Genomic DNA, 9,522 nt, shown 5'->3' with positions numbered 1-9,522 from the left:
GAACCTGAAACAGTCTGTGAGCAGGGGTTTTCAGAAAATGAACCTTCCCACCGTTTCAGAGGGAAACCGCTGGCATGGTGAAACAGCTTGTTCAAACTGTACAGCCGTGTCAGAAACCCTAAAAGAATTCAACTTGCTCACGCTCACATTACACATGGGGCAACTGCCAGCTGCGAGGGCAACAGGGATCTGCTCCCGCACCCCAAGGCAGGCACATGGGGAGCAGAGGTGGATCCAGGGAGGTGCACTGGTGGGTGCACTTGCACCCCTCTGTGATTCCTGGTCCACCCAAAATTTAAAACCAGCTTCCTGGACAGGACGGCAACGTGTCTAGCCAGGCGGTGCTAAGGGGATCAACTGACTTCATAGCTCATTAAAATCTACCTGATCCCTTCTAAACTCTTCATTCCACAGGGTTTAACAACCTTCTCCCCTGTTTAATGGTCTTGATGTTCCACCAATCAAGCTACCCTTTGTTCTAAAATTCTGCTGTCTGTTTGCTGCTCCTGGTAATAAAGCTCCTATTTCACAGCCCGGAAGATTGTTTGTAACTCAGTCCAATGAAGTTAGATTTGTTCACTCTTAAACTGAATAATTCAGTGCCAGACCCCTCGTGTATTAGTAAAATTTCTGGTTTATTTTTAACTGGAGAAGACATACATGTTGTTTTATACACGATGATATGTCTCACTATCTGCAACCCCCCCTTTTCAAAATTCCAGGTACGCCTATGATGAGGGTATGTGATAAACTTCCAGAGTAGGGGTTAACAACCTTTTTAGACTCAAGGCACCCCTCGATACGCTCAGAGCAGCCGTCAGAAAATACCAGCTCTTAGTTTTCACTCGTTTTTCAACTACAGACAAATACTAGAGCAATTCTTTCGTTGCAAAGAACTCAGGCAAACCACAGCAGGTCAGAATGTTTTTAACACTGTGGATTCCTATTTGAAATCTCTGGGTTTATCTTGTGAATCATGTTTGCCCACCTCGCAGTGCTAATACTGCATAGCGCCCCGCCGTATCCTTGAAAGGACCTCGAAGGCACCCCAGGGCACCGCATCCTCCTGGCTGAGAATCACCTTCCCAGTGAATATGAGAGAGGAAAGAATCGGAAAGCAGGAGGAGGGAGAGAGGAAACAAATGGAGGAAAAAAGAAGAAAAGACAAAAAGAACAATTCAGCAACATCTCTGCTGGAAAAGGGATAGAGCATGGCCAGAGGATACAGTCCTAAATCTCATATCTGTGGGGGCTCAAGTGAAAGAGTATAAAGCTCTTAAACCACTGCAGGTGATGGAAAACCATGTGGATATAGTGCCATAAAGCCAAATTATTTTTTTACAATGGAATCACTGGGGTACGCAGCAACAGAACAAGCTGAAAATAGGACTATAAATGCAAAGAAGTTCGAGAGCCACTGTCCCAAGGGAATGGTGCTGTATCCCCAAGCAATAATCTGCATTTAAGCATGGGGCCCTCCTATCTCCTGTACTCTGAGCGTCTCACTTTTTCAATGCCTCATTGTAACCTGACCTCCAGCATAGAGAAGTCTACCTAAGAAACACTAACCAAGACCAGGCTGGTCAAAAACCTGCATTCACTAGGGCAAATTAATATTCTGGTTTCAAATGTTGTGGATAAATGTACTGCTCACAGAAAAGAAGTTTAAACTGCAGTGGCCATGCGCGTTTTCCCTAGACAGTTTTGCCAATGCCATTCCACTCCCAGGTGCAGCACCCATCCCATTTTACCCCTTGGACTACCTCACACCTGATGATGGCCAGTGGTGGGTGGTTTCTGCTATGTCAGGCCAACCTTTCTTGCCTTGCAAACAAAGGGGGAATGGGAAATGGCTCATGGACTTCACAGAGCTTTGGACCAGGCCCTCGATGAATAAAAGCTGAGCATCATGAAACGAGTTCAAATTACTATGCCAGACAGTGGGAAATCACGCTGTCTGGCATGTGCCACCAAATTCATTTCCACCTGTGACCTAATAAGAGTTTGAAGCTAGCAGCTCTTCAGTTCTTGAATTCTACTGCATTAACCTCACTGCACCTCGCTGCCCTGATCCAATTTGCTGTGCAACGGCATAACCTTCTTACATGATTACCTGATAAAGAGCTAAGCCTGCTAAATGAATAAACATGAACACCAGCAACAAAGAGATAACAAATGGAGCAATCTACCGCAATAAATAATTCCGGTGTGCATATGCTTCTGCCAGCACTTTGCCCCATATGCAATGTGCTGAGTCCCAAATAAAATATTTCTCTTCAAGGGCCGCATTTTTCAGCTCCTACCCCAAAGCTCCTCAAATCAACCGGGCCTGGTTGTGCTAAAGCACCAGCCCATTTGCTGCAGGTGGTAAGGAGAGGTTCACAGCACTCACGAACAGGCCCCTTTGGGTGACTGAGGAATTGCACAGAGGGATGCTGAAGGGAATCCCACCCCATTTCTCACTGAAAGGAGATGGTTGATGCAGGACTAAAGAGGAGTTTAAGTAAAGAAAACTGAGGCCCTCCCCTAGAAGAAACAAGGACAGGCTTGTTCTGAGTGCTGTATGCTTAAAGAGTTATTCTGCTCCAGAATAACAGGAGTCAAATCCACAAAGAAGTTTCTGCTGCCTTGGCATCTAATGAGCATCAACCCTCACATAAGACTTTGCTCAATAATTGCATGCGATTTTTATGCAGAATGTCCCCAGCCCTCTTTTTATCCCTGTTCCTATCATGTATGAGCCACTTCACCTTTTCTGTAGCATCCCACGCAGTGAGTCAATTACTTTAACCCGAATTTGTTCTGCAGACAGCGGCAAACTAGGAACAGAAACAGAAGCTTCCTTAGGGAGAGATCTTGCCCTTCTCCTCCTCCTCTTCTCATTATCGTCATCTTAAAAAGAAAAAAGGAAGCACCAAGATCTCAGACGCTCTCCTTGAAATGCTGGCAGGAGAACCACAGGGTTAAGCCAGTGGCTCTTAACCTTCTTTAAACTCATGGTACCCCTTGGAAAATGTCAGATTTTACTTTTCGCTCAGTATCTGACTCCAGAAAAATACTCGAACAATTCTTCTGCTGCAAAGAATTCAGCAAGATCACAACAGGTCAGACTGCGTTTGACGCTGTGGATTCCTATTTGAAATGTCTGGGTTTATCTTGTGAATCACGTTGGCGCACCTCGCAGTGCTAACGCTGTGTGACACCCTGCGGCACCCCTGAAAGGGTCTCAAGGCAACCCGGGGTGCCGTGGCACCGTGGCTGAGAATCGCTGGGTTAAGCTTTTGTTTGGATAGAGCTGTACAAAAGGATTTGCATTTTACCGTGCAATAAAAAGACTAATTCTTTTAATTAGTTTTTTGGGGGGAACATGAACTCAAAACGATGGAAGAATTCCCCATGTTGTACCTGAAGCCACATTCTTGAAAACAGTGGCTCTGAGTTTCAAGCAGCTAGATAATGCCAGTGCAAACGGCACTACTTTCTGTCTAGCAGCATGGACTCCCAACATAAAAAGGGATCCTGGCATTCCACAGCAAGGGTATTGGGTAAGTTGCTATAAACACAGAAGGACACAGCACCACGCGCTGTATAACTCAACTGCACCGTTCATTAATTCTTCTAACTGCTACTTATACTGACTTATCTTAACTGTTTCGATTCTGGCTCTCCACTTCTGTATCTTGGTAGCCATGATCATCCAACGATATAGTAAAATTGCATCACAGTGCTGTGACATGACTCAGTGCAGAGTAATCCCTGACATACCTGGCACCCTGTAACACAGGTGCTGATGGTAAACTGGTTAATTGGTTTACGGCTTAAACTAGGAAGGGTGGCCACAAAGAAGACAAGGAGTAGAGAAGACTGGACAGACACCTGACTGGGGTCGTCTGGCCCCAGCGCTCTTTCCTGCCCAGGGCAGGGGGTCAGACTCGATGACCTACTGAGGTCCCTTCTGACCCTAACATCTCTGAATCTATGACTTACGGAGAGGCATGGAAAAAAGTCACATTCGTGAGTGAAATGTTGCTAAATTAAAATCCAAGGCAAAAAAGGAAATACTAAGCTGCAGCAGCTTCACTCAAAGAACATTATAGTCTTGGAAAAACACAAAGCGGACTTGAAGCTGATGTGAACACAGACCTTCCACGCCTGCAAGGAAAGCACGTGCACCTTTCGTATAAATTGCTACAAGCAGCAGCAGATCCTTGTGACCTATTCAAGGGTTTCCAGTAGGTCTTGTCAGGGGGTATCTACTGCCACCTCCCAGCTTGTCTGTAATGACAGAACAGATCGTGTGATATCATTACCTTAACAAAGCAAAAGCAAGGGGTGACCCTCTGGAGCAAAGATTTCGCTCTATTCGTGGGACAGGTGAATGAGCAGATCGCTCCAAAGCTGTGACCTGTGGCGTTCGGTTACAGCGTCCCAATACCGTTCCTTCCATTGCACACGCTGGAAAATTCTCCCTGACATCATTTAATCCATCCAAGGAGCAGCACTGCTTTATCTTTTTTAGGATTAAGGTCTAATCTATTTATAGCAACCGGAGGCTGCATGTGCTTCAGGACGAGACTGCTGCTCATCTGCTACCTGGGGAATTATGGGGCTGCGGTTATAAATAAAACAAAGGTCACCTACACATCAATCAGCAGAAAAGCAAGATCTTCCTTGCTAGCTGTAGAAATGCTACCAACAAAGTTAGACCACCGCAGGGAACTCTTAGCGATCCCCTGTGGCAACTGCCTTTCTGCTGACAGACAGTGCCGATAAGTGAAACAACTTCATTTTTGTACCGCCTGCTAAGACAGCAAGTGCCCGAGTCAATTCTGCTGGCTTTACTAACGAAGGGCCCGGTACTTACTTGTGACCTCAGTGGATTCCCTGCCTGAGGGAGAACTAGTCAGTGTGAGCCAGGGGGACAGGGCTAGACTCCAAATGAATTGTTATTCTTGCTTTCTCTGCAGACCCAGATGCTAGGAGCAAGTTGGGTTCACTGCCTTTTCAAGTAGTGCCAGCAGAATTCAACCCCCAGGCAGAAACTTTATTATTGGTGATAAACGGAGGCAGAAGGAACACGCCTGAACTGTCAGACTCTAAGCGGAGACGCCAGACATTGAAGAAAACTCCTTTCAACTTATAAACCGAGCAAGCATGCTTTAGAACTTGGTGGGCGTGTCTACACGTGCATTAAGGCGCTTTTGCTAATGTGCATTAAATGTAGTGCCTCCAATGTGAGGTACTAAAGAAATGAACACAAGGCTGCCTTAACACACAGTAATGAACGTGCACGGTTTTTAAGTGATGCTTAACGTGCAGGGGCCTATTTCACTGCGCGTTAGCATAATTGCGGGGGTTTTTATGTGACGCTTTGATGAGCAATAAAATAAACTACTGCACATTAAAGCATAGGTGTAGACGCGCCCAGTGAGACTGAAAAGAAAGCCCCAATCTGACTTGACAGCCTGTCTTCTGTGCATAACAGCACTTGAACAGTTCAGAAACCTTGAAGCATTTTATCATCTTACTGCTAGTCCAGTGATAATAAGCTCGCTGCTTAACAATCCTGCTATTCTGGGGGTGGAGGATCCATGCCTCTTGAAGTTCCTTCCCCAAAGAGAAAACACAGCTAGCAAATTCTCCTTCGTGTAGAGGAGTAGGAGGATGGACACAGGGATTCAAGCTGCCTGAATAATATTTCAGGGTTTCTGCTGCTGTAATTACATTATTGTTCTAAGCGCAAGTCTCAGGATGGGCGTCATTACGCCATGAAACAGTCACACCATGAGCTCAGGCTTTGCTACGCAACTCTGACTCACGACTCCCAGACCTGTGACAGTTATCTGCTATTCAGGCAGCCTATTCAGCAGCGAATGCATCACACTAACCCATGCAGGTGCTCAGTGCTGTGAACAAATGGATTCAATGTGAACGGTGATTCAAATGCAGATCCTGCAAGGACTAGCCAGGGGCTGGCTCAGCCCAATCTCAGTCTATAATGGCAGAGAATAGAGACGGTGCAACCTAATGCCAGTATGCAGACAATGAGAATCCTCCTAATTGGATCCTCCCTCTTCTTTCCTTAAGTTGTTTCTCAAAAGTGAACTAATGAATATCAAAAGTTGTCATTTGGCTTCAGGTTCAACACCCCTTTGAGGGAAAAAATCTCCGTCTCGTAACTACTGTTTTCTCCTCTCTAAATGCTCAGGTAGAAGATACCTGTGCTCCAATTGGTGTCTTTTTCCTACATGGACAGTTTACTTTACAAACATAAGGGCTACAATCTTAATTATCTGAATAATTACAGCTTAGTTTCCAAAGCACAAGTAGCCAGATTCTCAGGAAAAGTAATGGTAACCCAAGCTGGCAAAAGTTAGCCCAATTTGACCCCTGGGAAAAAGCTAATGCATCACTAGGCATGCTCTTTTCTGCTCCATAACAAGTTGAAACCCCTCTTGTTCAGCAGTCCTTGTGAAGGATGGGCTGCCCCATGGAAATAATTCCTCTGGATGGACTGCCACTGTAGGAAGCAGAAGATGATCTGAACACAACCCTGTAGCTGCGTGTACTCCCTCTGGCGGACTCAGGAGCCCTCTTTGTATCAAAACCCATCTATGTATTATACCTCTGGAGGGTCTGTCTCCAGAGACCACAAACAAGCCTTTCACATTCAGGAAAAGATCTTCTCCAAACAATGAACAGAAACCAATCTCTGGTTTCCCTTCAGTCCTCAGACCCAGAGAGAGTACATGGTCTCGGGCTGCAGGTTTCAGCCTCGCAGCCTTCCTCTCTCTGTCTGGCCCTTTAAACCCGTAAAGCAAACCTCGGAGAGAGGCAACTCTGGCATGGTGTTTGTCCATCATCTTACCCACCTCCTCTCTCCCCAGCCTCCCTTCCTGGGAGCCTTTTACTTCCTGCGGCCAACCCATTATCCGTATCAGCCGGCCAGTCTTCCTAAGCAGGCTTGCAATCACCTTGCTTGCCTGCAGCTGGGCGGCAGCTTCTGAGGTTTTCCACCTGTTACACCTCCTTTCCGGCAGGCTTGCAACCTGCTCCAAACCCAATACAACAAAGAACACGAACAAGCCCAGCTAACGACAGTGAGAGCACAATGGCTAGGCTGTCTGGCCACCTGTCCTGCGTTTCAGTGTGTAACAGCTTACCTGAGTTCAAAGGCCTTTGCCAAAGCATGTGTGCTGCATACGGTTTCTGGAGCCTCTTTGTTTTCTTAGGCAGCACCGCGTTACAGTCGCTGTCTTTAATTTCCTTCTATGGCAAGGAAAAGATAAGAGAAAAGAAGAAAAAAGGGGATGAAACGACAAAGGGATGTGGGAGAATTCATGACAGATGTGCACAATCACTCTCACTAGCACAACATTCAGCGACGCAACGGCAAGTACCCAACTGCAGGCACGTATCCGACCCGAATCAGGCACTGCTTTGAATTACTATTTTTTTTAACCTGCAACCTTCACAAAGCCAAAACTCCCATTAAAATCAACGTGTGTTTTGTCAAAGTAAAGACCACGGGATTCAGCCCTAGACAGCTCCCATGTCTAAAGAGACTTCTGAAGTCAACAAGCCCATTATCAGCCAGGATTTCCCCCCTGCAATAATCCAGCTGGGATTTTATCTAATCTGCTGGTGACTCATTCCCTTCCCTAAACTATGCATCCCATGTCCTACACACCCAAACGCAGTTCAGTGTTCTGCTTAGAGTATCTTTTGTTCATAGTCTCTATCTTGAGAGACTGTGGGTAGTGTCAGCACATTGCTGTTTGCTTTACTGTTTCTTTCCTACTGAAAACAACCTCTCCTTCCTATTTATACCTTCCAAATACCTGAACAGTGGCATCATATCCTTGTTTTGCAGCAGGACACCTGTCCACTAGCAAGGCCAGTTCAAGCAGAACTGGGATTTCCTGCATATGCATTCAACTGGATTCCCCCAGCCAGCTCCACGATCCAAAATACAATGTGCAAGCCCCCCCTCCCGCTGCCCTTGAGGTTGCAGCTGTGAAGGCATTGTTCGAAGATGACAAAAAGCATCACATGACAGTCAGCAGCTGGTAACAATTTTGGTTTGCTAGGGACCTGGGGCAGACTCAAACTAAACGATCTTGAGGTAAGAGGCAGAAAAGCACACAATCAGCCTTCTGGGTCCTCGCTCTGTGCTTCACTTTAAATTTTTGTTTGGGAAATCAGAGATGTCCCCAACTCCCTTGCCCCCTGGGTTAGGTCAGGAGGATGCTGTGAAAGGTAAAATACCTGAGCAGGCTGCAAATCAACAGATCCCTCATTTGACACATGCTCTGATCCCTCCAGCCTCGCTCTCTTACGTGCCCTCGGAGCCTTGCTGCTGGTCACTCCCCAGTTCGGCTTAGACATTTTCTAAAAGAGGAAAACATCACCAGTGACCACGACGTTTCTAAAATGGAAAGCAAGTGTTCAATGAAGCACTCTCTGTCCCCTAGTTCTACCTGCCCCTGCTGAAACCACGTTGAGCAATCCTATTTTCATACTTCTCCTTGACTTCTGCATACTGAAGTCACCGTCCCTGATGCCAAAAGGACAACGGGAGGCATCCTCTCCTTTCCGAATGGAGGCAGGCTGCCATCACAGCACTGATAGCAACAGGGGGTTGGGAGACCGGCACTTAGCTTTGAACCCATGTAAAAGCACAAGGCACAAATCATTATTTACTGGTCAATGTACACATTTCATTCAACATGTAGTTAAATGCTGAACTACTAGCATGTTTTTGAGGCCAAGAAATTTATAAGATTCAAAGAAAAAATTGTGCGTTTGTAGGATAGCAAGACACCCCAGCATGAATGCCCCCCCCAAAAAAGAGCCTGGGGACAAAAAGCACTTCATGATTCGCATCTTGAACCAATCTTTATTATGGATTAGGATGACACCTTGATGAGGGGGACAAGCTATCACACTTCTTTCTAGAGCAGGCTTCTTACGCCTGCCTCTGAAATGTCTGAAGAGCCTCCGAAGAGGCCACTGTCCGAGACAGGACACTGGAGGAGATGGATCATGTCATTCCTGTCCCACTGAGACTGGAAAAATGGTATTTTAGTAGTCCCTAAAATATAACCACCAAACAGATGAAAAGGGATGATTCTGGGCCCACTCCGCTCTACTCCACGCATGCAGAGGAAGATCTCCCGGAGATCTCACACCCTGATCAGGCACGAGGAAGTCCTGTTCATCTAGGAGCCTCTTGCTGAGAATCTGTTTCCTTCAGCCTCGCTTCAACAGCGGTTTCCTAACATCCTGCTTTCACTGAGAAAAAAACCCAAAAACAGGTCACCACCTGCTCTTGCTACCGGTACCCGGGCTACATGACAAAGAGAGGCTGACCTGCTCCTCCTATTCCTCTCTGGAAGGGCTTTACCCACCAGACCGGAGAGCACAAATTGACTCCCAACTTCTTCTCTGGCAGCAAGGCTACCAACTATGGTGGTGATTTTTCACCCAGGGATGACCGTCTCTTAGGAATTAGACAATGGC

At 46.4% G+C, this 9,522-nt stretch overlaps 1 protein-coding gene across 4 annotated transcripts in view; it reads right to left on the bottom strand.

Moving 5' to 3' along the window:
- Positions 1-9,522, bottom strand: part of SPOCD1 (SPOC domain containing 1) — a 32,655-nt gene that overhangs the window by 12,147 nt on the left and 10,986 nt on the right. For all 4 annotated transcript variants that reach the window (XM_006019358.3, XM_025198734.1, XM_006019359.3 and 1 more), the window contains 3 exons: positions 8,269-8,391; positions 7,164-7,269; positions 2,751-2,892 (listed from right to left, as the gene is read on the bottom strand). In XM_006019358.3, the coding sequence (XP_006019420.2) occupies positions 2,751-2,892; positions 7,164-7,269; positions 8,269-8,391 (371 nt within the window). The remainder of the gene's footprint in view (positions 1-2,750; positions 2,893-7,163; positions 7,270-8,268; positions 8,392-9,522) is intronic.

The sequence above is a fragment of the Alligator sinensis genome, unplaced genomic scaffold, assembly GCF_000455745.1.
Source record: "Alligator sinensis unplaced genomic scaffold, ASM45574v1 scaffold337_1, whole genome shotgun sequence".
Classification (NCBI taxonomy): Eukaryota; Metazoa; Chordata; order Crocodylia; family Alligatoridae; genus Alligator; species Alligator sinensis.
This window is presented reverse-complemented; position numbering and strand designations above follow the sequence as displayed.